This window comes from Monodon monoceros, unplaced genomic scaffold (genome assembly GCF_005190385.1).
Source record: "Monodon monoceros isolate NGI ecotype Baffin Bay Population unplaced genomic scaffold, NGI_Narwhal_1 Super_Scaffold_12, whole genome shotgun sequence".
Taxonomy (NCBI): Eukaryota; Metazoa; Chordata; class Mammalia; order Artiodactyla; family Monodontidae; genus Monodon; species Monodon monoceros.
The window spans coordinates 116,505,026-116,521,997 of record NW_021703768.1 but is presented as its reverse complement, the minus strand read 5'-3'; the positions used below and the strand labels follow the sequence as shown (position 1 = coordinate 116,521,997).

Genomic DNA, 16,972 nt, shown 5'->3' with positions numbered 1-16,972 from the left:
TTTTTTTCCACTGAGGGTGGCGGGGAAGAAGTAACAAAGAAGTGTTCTCATGGAGGAATGTGTATCAGAATTACCTATGATACTTCTAAAACTATACAAACCCTAAACCCACTCAAAAATGACTGGAAAAAAAAATCTTTGGGTAGGACTTCCCTGGTGGCACAGTGGTTAAGAATCCACCTGCCAATGCAGAGGACATGGGTTTGAGCCCTGGTCCGGGAAGATCCCATGTGCCACGGAGCAACTAAGCCCGTGTGCCACAACTACTAAGCCTGCACTCTAGAGCACGTGAGCCACAACTACTGAGCCCTCGCACCACAACTACTGACGTCCGCACACCTAGAGCCTGTGCTCCGCAACAGGAGAAGCCACCTCAATGAGAAGCCCGCGCACCGCAACAAAGAGTAGCCCCCGCTCACCACAACTAGAAAAAGCCCTCATGCAGCAACGAAGACCCAACACAGCCAAAATTTAAAAAAAATAAATAAAATTATTTGGAGGGTAGGGTCAGCAACTAAACATTCTCACTGAAATAAGACTACATTGCTTTACTCTTGAATATATATAACTGGATATGGTGAAATCAAGCTGGCTACTAACTATCAAAGCCAGGATCAGAGAGAAACTAGATGAAAGGTAGAAACAGGTACCAGAAATATGGGAATAAAAGACATCTATCAATGTATGAGAGTTCTCTAAAAAACAGTGGTGTCAGATTTTGAGGCTGATCAGAATGAGAACCTTACATGAAAAACAGTACAATCTGTACCCCAGTACCTGTGCCTATTTGCTCCTGATTCCAGCTCTCTTGACTTTCACTGCAGTAGAACAATCTGACTGGTGTAAGGTAGTGGTTTCCAAACCTAATTGCTCACTGGAACCACCTGGGAGCTTTTAAAAAACACGTTTCCCAGGCTCCACCCTAAATCCTTCTGAATCAGAATCTCTGGGTGGGACCCCGAAAAAAGCTCCTTAGGTTATTTCAATGAGCAGTTAAACCTGGTAGTAATCAGCATCCAACTAAAATAGGAGTGGTGGCACATAAATCCATGTATTTCATATATAAGGGACCAGGTGAAAAATGCATTTCAGGGAAAAGTACATTTATATTATATGACAGCTGTCATAGGCTACAATAAAAGAGCATGTTTATACACAAAACTAACTTGTCTGTTGAATTCCTCTTCATTTTCCATCCACATGTACTCCGCAAATGGATTGTCATCTTCATGAGAATGACCGTTAATAATCACATCTTCATTGATGATGCTTGGGCTAGTACTGCTGCGACTTGGATCTTTCATGGTTGGTGTTAGATATAGTTTTTAACCTTAAAAGAACAACAATACAGTTAATCTAGTCAGTCATTCTTTCAGTTCTTAGTGAGCATCTATTATTACCAGCCATCAATGATTAGGTATTAGATGTACATGATATATTAATGCACATGATAAACACAGCAATTGGAAAGCTTTGTTTTTCTCCTAAATGATTTTAATGTTTAAGAAATAGCTGAGAATAGCCTAGATTCATCTAATGTTTTCTAATAACAGTAAACAAAGGCAATCAATTGCTTAAATGGAATCCCCAAACCATCCAATTTTTTTTTAATTGGATATTCTGTGCTTTATAAAATAAGCATGGTTTGGAAGACTTAAGTCATCAAGAGACTTTATGAAAAGCAAATTCTACTTTTTAAAATTGTTATTAAAAAGCCCAGAGACTGGAAGTGAAAACTAACAAACTTTTAATAACTCCTATTTCCTTAGTCGCGAGGTATAGCTCTGGCTCTCTCGACTTCATAGCCCATTCTCTATTTGCTTTATCTTTGGGTCCATGTTGAGTTCCTCCATGTCTGGATTTTCCCACTGTACAGTAAGAATCAGGCATCTAATCTCATACAGTAGATCTGGTTTCTTATACTCTACTCAACAGGTGATAACATGATCTAACCTAGCTGATATGTTGCAGGCTAAAAGTTCGAAGCATAAAGTATCAGATTCTACAATAGTCTACCAATTCACTGACTCTAAAACTGCTAAAAAATGGGTTTACATAAAGCAAGAGTCACTTGTACATAAATCCAAACATCAGCGTGACTTGTGCCAAAGGAAGGAAATAGCATACCTAATAGAGTTAAAAAAAAAAAAAAAAAACTTCTTCAGGCCTTCTTAAACTTATAATCAAATAAAACACTAAAACTAAAATCTCCTACTAGAAATAGTTTTTTTCTTTGGGTAAGGTTCAGGGAAAGACTTGCTCTAGGTATGTTCCCTGGCCCTTTACATTCATTTTATGTACTTATCCTTAGGAAAACCTAAGGATAATAAAACTTATAGCTGTTCATATAACATGAATTTAGTCTCTAAGCTGTGGTAGGGGGTCCTATCCTGGCACACATATGCATTTCCCCCAAGACTGAATACTAATGAGAACAGTCATCATGGTGGTAGCATTTTCAATTGTTAGGAAGTCCTGAATTAAAAATTACTGAGAACTTCTGCCTTACTTATTCATTGTTGTATGTATATGAAAGAAAGGCAGAGACAGACTGAAATTTATGTGCTAGGCTGTGGGTAGAAAGAAAACATGATGTGGGTTAAGAAAGTGTAGCACTGTGAAAGCAGACATGACAGAAAACAGATGATGGATATCTTTGATATTTTTATTTATCATTAATCTTGGATTAAATAAACCCCCTTATTTTGATAACAAGTTTTGACTAGAGAGCAATCAGTTCCTCTAAAGATTACTTTTTTTTTTTTAGAAAATTACTCATTCTTATACGTCAAGGCTACCAAACATTTATATGCTCATCTTTAAACAAATTACATTTTAGATTAGACTCAACTATTATGAAAAGCAGGGGGTCAATTCTGCTTTGCAACTGGATGGAACTTTGTTTACTCTGCATATGAACTGATCATTAAACTATATTCAAAGACACCCCAATTTATAACAGCTTTACATTATTTTCCCAACATGTGTCCTATCCCAACTCGTGCCCATTAAATCCTACGTTTCAGAAGACCACAATATTAATAAGTGACTTATATCTTTAGTTAAAAACAGCAAATAAAAATCATGTTTAGCACAGAGTACAGGATATTCAAGTAGAATTGAATAGTTAAGTAGCAATTATACGTGTGAGACATGTACTAGAAATACTACTAACTTGTGTTTGAATGTGCTTCTGGTGACTAAAGTATTATCTATATATAAACGCAATTTTTTTAAAAGAAAAAAGTGTTCTCCATACATTTCACGAGCATAACAATGAAACAATGAAAAATCTGCATCAGCAAATTCTATAGTCTGAGAATCTCAAGGGACTCCCTCCCTGCTTGTTTGATGCCAACCAGTAACAAAATATAAATAGTGCTTAGCCTAAAGGGCCCAATCCCTGCATTTGACATGTCTCTAGGTCAGCTTTTTGCCGATTATCACCTCATCAAACAACCCGTGGCTTTGGTATAGATCCCAGTGAAAGAGTCTATGAAGGACAGTAAATGAAATTTCGCTGTCAAGTAATATTTGGGAAACAAATCATAATTGGAACCAGTAAAAATCAACTGGAGCCTGGGCACTAATCTTAAACCTTAAGATAGCTGAGGAAGGAACAACTGCTGACCAGATTTCTGATACAGCTAGCCAAGTGAAAAGCCAGAGGGGTAAGGATCATTTACTTTCAGAATGCTGACAGACCTACAATTACTGAGTACAAGGTGTTCTAATAAAAGGTATCAGATTTTAAATTTTCTTCTATGACCTGTTCTTGATCCTTCTTAGACCACACTCTTTAGTCGTGTGTTTTGCTATTTTAAAAAATTGAGTATATAGTTCAAATACCATAAAATTTACAATTTTAAATTGGCATTTGTCAAAAGCAGTTAAAGGCAAATGTAGTAGCCAATGCCTGCAAAGAATAACAGTTGGGGCAAAAAGCCTTGGAGGAAAGGCTGGTGAAGGAGATGCTTTGGGAATAAAGGCTTTGAAAAGCTCCTGCATATTCTGGGAAACCGAAAAGGCCATGGGCATGCCCAGTGCTGGCAGCACGCTCAGAAAAGAACTAACAAGTCCCTACACTTTTCAGGCGTCAGGCTCTGCACATAAAACGAAGGTTAAGAAAGAGCTGTAAGCTGCCCAAGTGTTAAAGGTGTACCTCGGCATACACAAAAACCCATCTGCCAAGACTGGGAGAGCTTTATTTTTTGCTTAGGGGTATTAAAGGACATCTCTTGAAAATAACTAGCTGGGACTTCCCTGGTGGCACAGTGGTTAAGAATATGTCTGCCAATGCAGGGGACACGGGTTTGATCTCTGGTCCGGGAAGATCCCACTTGCCGCGGAGCAACTAAGCCGTGCACCACAACTACTGAGCCTGTGCTCTAAAGCCTGCAAGCCACAACTACTGAAGCCCGCACACCTAGAGCCTGTGCTCCACAACAAGAGAAGCCACTGCAATGAGAAGCCTGCGCACTGCAATGAAGAATAGCCCCTGCTCGCTGCAACTAGAGAAAGCCTGCGTGCAGCAACAAAGACCCAATGCAGCCAAAACTAAATTAATTAAAAATAAATAAATTAAAAAAAAAAGAAAAGAACTAGCTGACAACTAAGCTAATGGGACAGACTTCAATGGCCACACAAAAAATAATACAAGCTTTTACAAAATTATTTCAGAAAGGTCACTAAACCAATAACAGAACAAGCAGAACAACCACCCTGGGGACAGGGGAGAATATGATTTCCAGAGTTGCCATATAATCGTCACAATGTTCAGTTTTCAACAAAAATTATAAGGCATGCAAAAAAATAAAATAGTATGGCCTATAAACAGGAAAAAAAGAAATTAATAGGAAGTGTCCCTGAGGAAGCCCAGACATTAGGCTTATTAGGCAAAGACTTTTAAATCAGGTGTTTTAAATGTCCAGAGAGCCAAAGGAAACCACGTACAAAGAACTAAAGGAAACCATAAAAATAGCAAATATCACCATCAAATAGCAAATATCAATAGAGACAAATTATAAAAAGAAGCCAAGTAGAAATTCTGGAGATGAAAAGTACAATAAATGAAAATTCTACTTGAGGGTTTATAGCAGATTTGAGCAGGGAAAGAATAAGCAAACTTGGTAAGTCAACTGAGATTATTCAGCCTGAGAAACGGAAAGAGAAAATAATGAAGAAAAATGAACAGAACCTCAGAGACCAGTAGGACACCGCTACATGTACCAATATATGCATAATGGGAGTCCCAGAAGGAGAAGAGAAAGAGTATTTGAAGAAATAATGGCCCCAAACTCCTCCAACTTGATGAAATCTGTTAGTCTACACATCCAAGAAGCTCAACAAACTCCAAGCAGGATAAACTCAAAGCAATCCACACTGAGACACACTGTAATCGAGTTACTGAAAGTCAAAGAGAGCATCTTCAAAATAAGATTAATAGCTGATTTCACATCAGAAACCAGAGGCCAGAAGGCAGTAGGAAAACATATACAAAGTGACTAAAAAAAAAGACTAAGACATTCCCAGGTAAGTAAAAAACTGAGAGCTTATTCATCACCAATAGACCTGTCCTATAGGAAAACCTAAAGTGAGTCCTTCACGTTGAAACAAAAGAATACTAGCATTAACTTGAATTCATCCAAAGAAATAAACAACAATGGTAACTACATAGGTAAATACAAAAGTCACTAATAATGTATGTTTTGCTTTATAACTCTTTTTCTCTATATGAAACTAAATTGTTATTAGTTCATACTTGTTACAAACTAAGATGTTAGTTGTAATTCCCAGGGTAACCACTAGGAAAACCACCAAAAAAATATACAGTGAAAGGTGTATTGCTGGGGTGTATCATCATCCCATTCAGAGGCAGTCCCAAAGAAGCAGCTTCAAGACTCCAAGAGTCAATGAACTCAAATCTATATATATTAGTCTCTTGTGGCTGAGAAAAAGTTTTTCTCTAGAGCAAAACCAACCAAAACTAAAAGAGGAACTACTAGAAATACAACAGAAGCACCTAATTTGCTTGAGTGATGTCTGAGGGCACAATGTAGATAATAACTCGACAAATACAGTTAAAAAAAAAATCTGGTAATTAAACCATACCAATCTGTTGCTATCTTATCTTTGTTCATGCTTCAATCCAAACCACTTTAAAACTGGCAGAAATGAACTGAGAAAGCCAGTAATTTCCCCGCAATTTTTTAATGTTCATATTTACTTCAAATGTTTATTATGCTTTAAAATCCTAAAATTATCAGAAAATGTAATTCAAATAATTTTTTAGCCTTACTCTCATAAAAGGATTTTAAAAATAACATAGTAATACTAACTCAGAACACGCTATATTAAATTACTAATATAAAATATCTAGTAGTTGTTAGACTACATATAGTTAAGATTTTCCTAAACAAAAATTACAAAATAGTAAAACAGCAATGTATCATCTTACAGTGTTTTCAATAATCATTTAAAAAATTTTGTACATAGTTAGGACATCTTGTTGAAAAAAGCATTAAAGTGAAAGAAATGTACATATACAAAGTACACCCTACTTAAAAAAAAAGGTTAGGGCTTCCCTGGTGGCTCAGTGGTTAAGAATCTGCCTGCCAATTCAGGGGACACGGGTTTGAGCCCTGGCCCAGGAGGATCCCACATGCCCCAGAGCAACTAAGCCCGTGCTCTAGAGCCTGTGTGCCTAGAGCCCATGCTCCGCAACAAGAGAAGCCACGACAATAAGCCGTGCACCGCAACGAAGAGGAGCCCCCACTCGCCACAACTAGAGAAAGCCCGCGCACAACAACGAAGACCCAACACGGCCAAAAAAAAAAAGAAAAAAAAGAAGTTAAATGTACAAAACAGGTCCTAAGTGTATGTAAGTTTTTTCCTTTTGATGTCCAATCCTACTCAGAGGTGATCAATGTTAACAGTTTAGTATGTGTCCCTTCATATCTCTTTGCTTACAGAAACACACATAAAGGATTTATATATTTTACAGAATCATGCTAAATATATTACATGAAATATACTTACTAGTCAACATGTAGAAGTACACTTTACTTTTTTTTTTTTTTTTTTTTTTTTTGCGGTATGCGGGCCTCTCACTGCTGTGGCCTCTCCCGTTGCGGAGCACAGGCTCCGGACGCTCAGGCTCAGCGGCCACGGCCCACGGGCCCAGCCGCCCCGCGGCATGCGGGATCTTCCCGGACCGGGGCACAAACCCGTGTCCCCTGCATCGGCAGGTGGACTCTCAACCACTGCGCCACCACGGAAGCCCCCCACTTTACTTTTTAATTGATACAGCACCAATTACTCAACAATTCCCCCTTTGATGCATTTACTTTTCCAGTTTTTTCATTACAAACAATCCTGCTTTGATCACCCTTGTACACATATCCTTTTCTATCTGAGCTTTCTGTGGGATACATTCTGGTAAGTGGGAATAACTGGGTCAAAGGCCGTGTGCACTTGTAGCTTTAAGAGAAGACAGATTATTTGCCAAAAATATTATGGTAATGTACATTCCTATAATACACTGAGTGCTCCCATTTCTCTGCATCCTCAACAGTTCTCTATATAAGCAACATAGCATTTTACTTTTGCAAACAGATGGGCTTAAAAAGAATCTGTTTTCCTCTACAGTTCCTGGGATATGCTTATCTTGCTTAGTCTTTTCCTACCTTGAGGTTATATTTCCTTTATTTTCTCTCAGTATTTTTATAGTTTCTTTTTTTTACATTTAGATCTTTAACTCGTGTGAGCATTTCTTTGAGCATGATGTGAAAGATCTATACTTTTCCATATGAACACATCATTCATTAGTTAATGAAAGCTTGTTCCTGATGTTTATCATATTCAAATTCCCACTTACACGGTTTCTAGATTCTTTGTTCCATGACGGTGTATTGTATGTATACTGTTTTATCTCCAACTTTTATTTTGAAGAATTTTAAACTTACAGAAAAGTCATAATAATAGTACAATGAACATCTGTACCTTTCATCTAGATTCATCAACTGTTAACATTTTGCCACAGTTGTTTTCTCTATACAATTTTTTTTGCTTAACCATCTGATAAGTTGCAGACATTATGACCTTTCATCCTCAAATATTTCAGCACAGTATTTTACTCTTCTGATTACAGGAGCCTTTCAGTAAGTTTAAATACGTAGTAGCACAACTCCCGTCTCAACTTTCTTTGGGGGGAAATCTTGCACTTTTATTCTTCATACGAACTTTAGAATAATTTTTCCATAGGAGTCTGACTGGAATTTTACTAAAAATTTGCAGCTTAGGGCTTCCCTGGTGGCGCAGTGGTTGAGAGTCCGCCTGCCGATGCAGGGGACACGGGTTCGTGCCCCAGTCCGGGAAGATCCCACATGCCGCGGAGCGGCTGGGCCCGTGAGCCATGGCCGCTGAGCCTGCGCGTCCGGAGCCTGTGCTCCGCAACGGGAGAGAGGCCACAACCGTGAGAGGCCCGCGTACCGCAAAATAAATAAATAAATAAATAAAATAAATGAATCAGGACTTCTTTTTACCAATAATGGTGGGCTAGATTATTTGGACCAGTCTTCCCATTGAAAACTGAAAGTGTTGGATGCCACAGTCTTAAAGAAACACTTAAAAGCACTAAAGTGTTGAAGAGTAAGTAAAGTGGGAATTCAGAGAGCAAAGTGGAACTTTTAAACACTGAAGCTGCCTTCGCACTGAGGACTTTTGCCCATTAGCCTTCTTTGGGTTGACCCTGGATGCTTCATGGGGCAAAAGGCATAAAGGTCAAGGTGGAAAACTGAAGAGAAGATCCTCCCCACTCTAAGCTGGGACCCTAAAGGGCTATAGGCTCAGGGTAAGGGTGAACGAAAAGCAACTCCCACTCCCCACCAAGCAAATCAAAAGGAAAAGGTGGAAAGGAACACAGACACTGTGAATGTGGTTGGCCCTCCTGTGGATAGGAGGAATAAATTCATGACCTGGGAGGTCCAGAACATCCCAAGTCATGAAATGAGTATGAAGTTGTCCTGACTTGGTAGTGTCTCTAGTGCCAGTGCCTGGCAAAAGCAAATGTAAAACTCCTTGGGAGGAAGGCATCTTCATGCTAGGACTTAAGGACCTCCAAAAATGATTTTTCAAGGCCAATGAAGAGTTCAAAATGAAAGATAACTAAATCCAGAAGGAAAAGCAAGATACAATACGCAAGAATCAGTGCAATTTATAGAAAGCATAACCAGACCCATGTGGCAGATGACAAAAATGATCATTACATATCAAGCTTGAAAATATCTTCAGAAAGCAGCAAAATATAAAAAGTGCGTAGTAGATTTGGAAAAGAGCCAAATAAAACTTCTAGATATACAGAAATCAACATAAACAAAAATGTAATAAGTCTTGCAGCAGATTAGATACAATAGAATTGGAAAACAAAAGAAAGTATCCAGAAAACAGCAAAAAGATAAAAAGATAGAACATACAAAAGAGGGTTCAAACAATGTAGAGGGCAGAGTGACAACTATCGAATTCCTGAAGAAGAAAAGAAGAAACATAGGGCAGAGGCAGGATCTGAATATTGCATATTTGATGAAAGCAATCAACCAACATGTTTAAGGAGCCCAAGAATCTCAAAGTAAGATAAATAAAAAGCAAGATATATCAAACTGCAGAATATCAAAGAGAATTCTAAAACCCAAAAAGACATGATTTTCAAAAAAGAATGAGAAAAAACAGCTGCTTTTCAACAATAATGAAAAGCAAAAGACCACACTGAAAGAAAATAACTGCAAACCCAGATTGCTAGAACTCTACAGAAAATAGTTTTCAAACAAATGAACTAGAAACTTCCCATCCTTATATTAAGGAATCATTTGAATAACAAGAATTATGGGATCCCTGAAGACAAATGAATCAAAAATTATAAGGGCTTGGTACTTTTTAAACTAGTACATTATTAACAACCTTTAATTTTGTTTTTTTTGTTTTGATTCGTCTATTCAGGTTTTCTACCTCTCTGGTTAACTATGGTCATTTTTATTTCACTAAAATTTTATTTCTCCATAATTTCAATTTTGTTATAATAGAAACTATCTAATTTCTCCTATTTCATAGCTAATTTGACTATGCTCCTCTTTTCCTCGATTAGGCCTACCAGGGATCTATCGTAGGAAAAAAAAATTCCAACTTTGCAATTTGCAGAACAGCAAGTGTAATAAACTCTTCATATATATAAAAGAAAGGTGTGTGTTCACAATTTGCAAATGCATAGAATCTCTAGAAAGACAGAAAACAAACTGAGAAGGAAATTGTATCTAATAAGGGAACTACATCTAGAATATATAACGAACTATTACAACTCAATAATAAAAGGACAACCAACCAATTTAAGATTTTTTTTGAGGTGGACCATTTTTTAAAGTCTTTATTGAATTTGTTACAATATCGCTTCTGTTCTATGTTTTGGTTTTTTGGCCAGGAGGCATGTGGGATCTTAGCTCCCTAACCAGGGATCGAACTCGCACTCGCCCCCTCCCGCCCCCCCCCATTGGAAGGTGAAGTCTGAACCACTGGACCTCCAGGGAAGTCCCCAAAACAACCAATTTAAAAATGTGCAAAGGATCTGAATAGACAGTTCTCCAAAGGCCAATAAACACATGAAAAGATGCTCAACATCCTTAACCTTCAGGGAAAATGCAAATCAAAACCACGAGATACCACTTTATATTAGTGAAAATGTGGAGAAATGGAATGCTCATTCACTGCCAGTGGGAATGTTAAAATGGTGCAGCTGCTCTGGAAAACAGTCTGGCAGTTCCCCAAAAGATTAAACACGGAATTACCTTATAACTCAGCAATTCCACTCCTAAGTATATACCCAAGAGAAAAAAAAATATGTCTACATAAAAACTTATACACACAAATGTTCATAGAAATATTATTCTTAATAGCCAAAAAGTGGATAAAACCCAAAGGTCCACCACTTGATAAATGGATGAATACTGAAAATATGCTAAATGAAAGAAGCTAGTCACCAAGGAACACATATTGTATGACAGACGATGGGAACAAGATTTCTTTTTGGGGTAATGAAAATGTTCTAAAATTGACTGTGGTGATCGATGCACAACTCTGGCAATATACTAAAAACTACTCTACTATACACTTCAAATGGATGAATTGCATGGTATGCGAACTATAGGTCAGTAAGAGCTGCTAAAAACAAAACTGAGAATACTGGTTACCTACAGGGAGGAGAACTAGATGGCTAAGGATATTTTTTATATCTTTTTTTGGGAATGGATTACCTATTTAAAAATTCAACTTTAATAAACAAAACTCCTGCTTTTGGTTTTATTGATCGTTTCTACTTATTTTTTGTTTATTTTATTAATTTTACTTTTCTCACATTATTTTTCCCTTCCTTTTTACATAACTTCAATTTGTTGCTCTGTTTTTCAAGTTGACAAATGTTTATTTTCAAGCTTTCACAAATAAAAATTTTATATCTATGAATTTTCCCTAGAAATTTTAATATAGAATACAGTTGCCAACTTTAGGTAACTACAAATTATTTAATTTATAATAAGCCAGAGATTATTCAGAAGAATGTTCTTAATTTCCAAGTGGTTAAGGTTCTTTTGGTTACCTTTTGATGCCTGATTTCTAGTTTTATTATGTTATAAAATGCAGCCAGAAAACCTTCACTTTTGGGAACTTATTACAGTTTTGTTTGCAGGCAACTAATGATTTTTGCAAAATGTTCCTTGGGCCTAAAGAGAAAAATGTGTGACTTCCATTTCTTTTCTTTTCTGTCAATTTTTAAAATTGAAGTATAGTTGATTTACAACGTTGTACCAATCTCTGCTGTACAGCAAAGTGACTCAGTTATACACATACACATTCTTTTTTTACATTCTTTTCCATTATGGTTTCACATATATTGAATATAGTTCCCTGTGCTATACACTAGGACCTTGTTGTTGTGATTTCTATTTCTTACATAAAAAAATGATGCATATATATTAGGCTGATCTTTTTTTTCTTTCTTTTTTTTAAACTTTACCTGTTAAATTCTGAAAGCGATATATTCAAGTCCTGTACTATAACAGCTAGATTACTTGACCCAGTCTGAGGATCTGTCTCACAGGGAATTAACGTTTTTGGTAACTGATGCTTGGTATTGTCTTTCATCGTAACTTCATATTTAGCTTTCTTATAGCTTCTTTTTACATTCTATTCCTGTAACGTTTACTTTACTATTTTAAGCAGATTTTTAAAAAAATACTTGATTTATTTTCTGTAACTTACAAACTACTGTGGAATTTCAGTTGGCTTCCCCCCCCCAGTTTTGAGATATAACTGACATACAGCACTGTAGAAGTTTAAAGTGTACAGCACAATGATTTGACTTATATCTATTGTGAAATTAGTTTGAACAGTTTCCTATCAATTAAAAAAATACTCTATACACCCTCAAACCAACTCAAGACATTTAGAATGCTTTATCTTCTTCAATATATCCAACCCAATCACTGCTCCCAGACAAAGCAAGACCTTTAGGATGATTTTACTTACCCACTTCCTCTCCCCAACCCATATCCTGAGTTTTGTATAAATAATTTAGCACTGTTAGATCTACACTATTAGGTATTCTCTTATATATATAATCATATATATAAAATCATATATATATATGATATATATAAAATCATCTTCCGCTAACTTGACACCTTTATTTTGCCTTAATATTTCTTCAAAAGGTTACCTGAGGATATAAATTTCTAAGCTACTTCATGTCTGAAACTGTCTTTTGCTTTCATATTTGAACAGTAATATTAAGTGGGACAGATTTAGACTTGTCCTTTCTATCAATAACCTACGAATATTCCAACTTCCACTATTGTAGAAAATGAATTTTCTTTCTTTTGTAAACATGCTGTTTACATCACGCCTGATATGAGAGCCTAACACCTAAACTCAGAGATTTTGCCAGATTCTGGTTAGGTGAGAGCTGTTTTTTCTGATGCCTGGCACTTTAAATCTACAAACTCTTTACTTCAGCTGTTTGTTCCCTTCTGAAATGCCTCTTACACATACTGGTTTCCAGCAGTGTCCATCCTTTCATAGTCCCTACAAAATTTTAAAATATGGAAATCTTTTAAGTTTTAGAAAGTCTCCCCCTACTTTCTTAAGAATTCTCATTAAACACTTCATGATACATGTAAATCAAATCATTATGCTGTATACCTTAAACTTATACAGTGCTATATTTCAATTATATCTCAATAAAACTGTAATAAAAAAATAAAAACATTAACTCTTCAAAAAAAATTCTCATTAAAATTCAAACAGGATTCTCTTTCCGCTTCTTTCATTAAACTGACTCCACAGGGAATTCCCTGGTGATCCAGTGGTTAGGATTCCGGGGTTCCACTGCTGGGGGCCTGGGTTTGATCCCTGGTCAGGGAACTACGATCCCACAAGCCGTGGCACGGCCAAAAAAACCCAAAACCCCCAAAAATAAAAAAACTGACCCGACAGACCTAACACCTTTTCTTAATCCACTGGACTCTACTTTGAACTACAGTAGACTCCTTAACCTTATTTGTACACATATATATTGTATACGTATGTATTTTAATTAGAGAAGATAAAGAAATTTCTGCATCAGCCTCTGTATTTAATTCAGAAGTCTGTGAGCAGCGCTGAATATTTTGCTTTAATGTTTGGCAGTATAAAGGAACGATTAAAAGCATGGGCTCTGGGATTTCCCTGCTGGTGCAGTAGTTAACAAGCCACCTGCCAATGCAGGGGAGACAGGTTCAATCCCTGGTCCAGGAAGATCCCACATGCCGCGGAGCAACTAAGCCCATGCGCCACAACTACTGAGCCTGCGGTCTAGAGCCTGTGTGCCACAACTACTGCACCTGCGTACCTAGAGCCTGTGCTCTGCAACAAGAGAAGCCACTGCAATGAGAAGCCTGCGCACCACAATGGAAGAATAGTCCCCTCTCACTGCAACTAGAGAAAGCCCGCGCGCAACAACGAAGATCCAACGCAACCAAAAATAAACAAATAAAAATAAAAGTAAAAATTAAAAAAACAAAAAAGGGGCTCTGGAACCAGGCTACCTTTCTAGCCATGTGACGATGGGCAAGTTATTTAACCTCTCTGTGCTTCAGGTTCCCCATCTGTACCTAGGCAGACAGCCTGGCACATAATAGTATTATTAAACACTTAGAGCAAATATAAATTTATATAAATAAAAATAATAGGTCCAAACATCTGTAGGAGTGAAACAATGTCACAGAAAAGTCCCAGAGAGTATAACCCTAATCTCAACTGTAGTGTAACCAGGGTGATCAGGTCAGAGTAAGGATGGCTCAACACTGCTGATAAAAGCTCAAAGCACATCAGAAATACCATCCTTATTTATAAAAACTGATACAAAAAATAAAAAGCAAAGGCAATTCAAATAAACCCACACTATCCAATGTGGTAGCCACCAGGTACATGTGGCTATTTAAATTTAATTTTAATTCAATACAATTAAAATTTTAGTTCTTCAGTTGCACTTGCTACATTTCAGGTGCTCAACAGACATGTGCTTAGTAGCTATCTTACTGGACAGCACCACTCTAAACGATGAAGACATTAAGAAAAAAGACTGAGTTATTGGAACTGAACCTCAGGCTGTAACAAACTATTAATGCATCTGTGCAACAGGGTGATCCAGATCACAAAGATGACAACTTGGACAACTTTAACCTTGCATTGGATTCAAGTCCCAGATATGCCACTAACCACCTAGAGTACCTTGGATATGCTACTAAATCCCAGGCAACACACTATAGTGGTTAAGAGCACATAATCTCTGGAGTATTTGGACTTGAATTCCAGCTTTTATTAGCTATGTAACACTGGGCAAGTTACTTCACATTTCTCATTTATAATCTTCATTTTACAGTAGTACTTACTGCCTACAGACATTAAAGATTAAATACTTGTAAAAGCACTTCGAACAATGCCTGGCATTACTAAGTGCTATGGAAATATGTGCCTAATAAAATAATCTCTCAAGTTTCTATTTTCCTGATTTCAAAATGGGCAGGATAAAACTTACTCTGCCTAGGGCTTCCCTGGTGGCACAGTGGTTAAGAATCCGCCTGCCAATGAAGGGGACAGGGATTCAAGCCCTGGTCCGGGAAGATCCCACATGCTGTGAAGCAACTAAGCCCGTGAGCCACAACTACTGAGCCCACATGCCACAACTACTGAAGCCTGCACAGCGCAACAAAGAGTAGCCTCCACTCGTGGCAACTAGAGAAAGCCTGCGCACAGCAACGAAGACCCAACACAGCCAAAAATAAATAAATATTTTAAAATTTGTAAAAAAAAAAAACTTACCCTGCCTATTTCACAGGTTAATAATAAATATGAAACTCACTTAGCTCCCATCCCTGAAAGAAACAGATAAGGAGGCTATACTTTTTGGGGGGGGGGTTACCTATCTTTTTATCATAGACACTTACTTGTGAGAAAAAGTAAGTTCTGTTCAAGTTCACAATTAACAAGTAATATAAACAGACTAATTTGCCCCAACTATCCTCTCACAAACCGGAAACAGAAGCACAAAACAGCAAACACTAGGAATCTCATTAAAAACCCTGAGAGACCCTTATTTGCAAACATAACCTGCAGCCCACGAAATTTCAAAGGCAAACCAACACCTGACCAACTGCTCAAAGGCAAATTGTGACAAATTATGCTATCAGGTTAACAAGATTAACCAGCACATGCAAAATGGGAATTTGTCTTCTGTTGAAATGTCAAAAGCTGTCAGCTGTTAGACCTCATCCCACGGCATACTGGAAGCCAAATTCTTTCTAGAGTTTGCGGTTTCTGTGAGATGATGGGGTTGCAAAAACAGGGAAAATAAGACAACAAAAGGAAGCAGAAAAGGCCACCTTTTGCAGTTACTAGAGAATACCATTGCTGACTGCTTCAACAAATGTTTTGAAACAAACAACTTTACCACAAGCCATATATTTTTGATGGTGGGAGAGAATAAGCACAGTAGTAGAAATTAAAAAGTGAGATAACCAAAACCAAAAGAATGTGAATTGGATGGGTTCATCTGGTTCAAAACAGTCCTGGAGTAGGAGCTGCCAGTACTCCAAAGGCCCTCCTATCCCGAGCACGGAATACAATGTAACTAAAAATAAGGGTCAGGGGAAGGCGAAGAAACCGGAGAAAGGGGATCATCAGAAAGGTACAAGCTCATGGACGGTTACAGAATGCTCCCCTAGGACTATCGCCAGCCCGCCAGTCCCTCCGCCCCTTTCTCTTCCCCCACCCAAGCTTCTGGAGGAGCGCGCAAGCGCAGCAAGTAGGGGCTGCGCGTGGCGACGCGCAGGCGTAAAGTGGGGAGAAACAATGAGCTTTGTTGCCGAGGCGGCAGTAGGGGGCAGGGGAAAAGGGTATCGGAGGGTGGGTGAAGCGATTGGAGAGAGGGGGAGCACGCGAGAAAGTGCTATCCCGGCAACCCTCGCGCGCCACCGAGGACCCGGATAGAGAGCTGCGAGATCCAAACCATAATAATGACAATGAGAAAAAAGCGACGGCCATTTCTCAGAGAAGAAAGAGACTAAGTCGTCCAAGATCATCCCTCAGACTCGGCTGGAAGAGGCAAGGAACAATGGGGGCCATACAGGCTTGGTAGCCAACAACCCAGGGGACCCTCTAGGCCCCTCAGCCGTCGCCGAGGTGCTGCCCCTCCACCGCCGGGCCGCCGCACCCTTCTCGCCGCTCCGCCCGAGAGAACCCCTCACCCAGTGCACGGCAGCGGGGACGGCAGCCAACGAATCCGGTCGGCCTCCGCGGATCTCCACAGGCAGCGCCGCTACCCCGCTCGACGCGCGCTTCGCTCGCCGCCTCCCTTCTCCAGTCCAAACAAACACCCCAGCCCGGAAGTGACTTC

General features: G+C 38.4%; 1 protein-coding gene across 1 annotated transcript in view; it reads right to left on the bottom strand.

Moving 5' to 3' along the window:
* Nucleotides 1–16,972, bottom strand: part of PAIP2 (poly(A) binding protein interacting protein 2) — a 20,661-nt gene extending 3,689 nt beyond the window's left edge. The window contains exons 1-2 of the mRNA XM_029216245.1: nt 16,824–16,972; nt 1,167–1,330 (exon numbers count right to left, since the gene is read on the bottom strand). Coding sequence (XP_029072078.1) covers nt 1,167–1,304 — 138 coding nt within the window. The 5' untranslated portion in view covers nt 1,305–1,330; nt 16,824–16,972. The remainder of the gene's footprint in view (nt 1–1,166; nt 1,331–16,823) is intronic.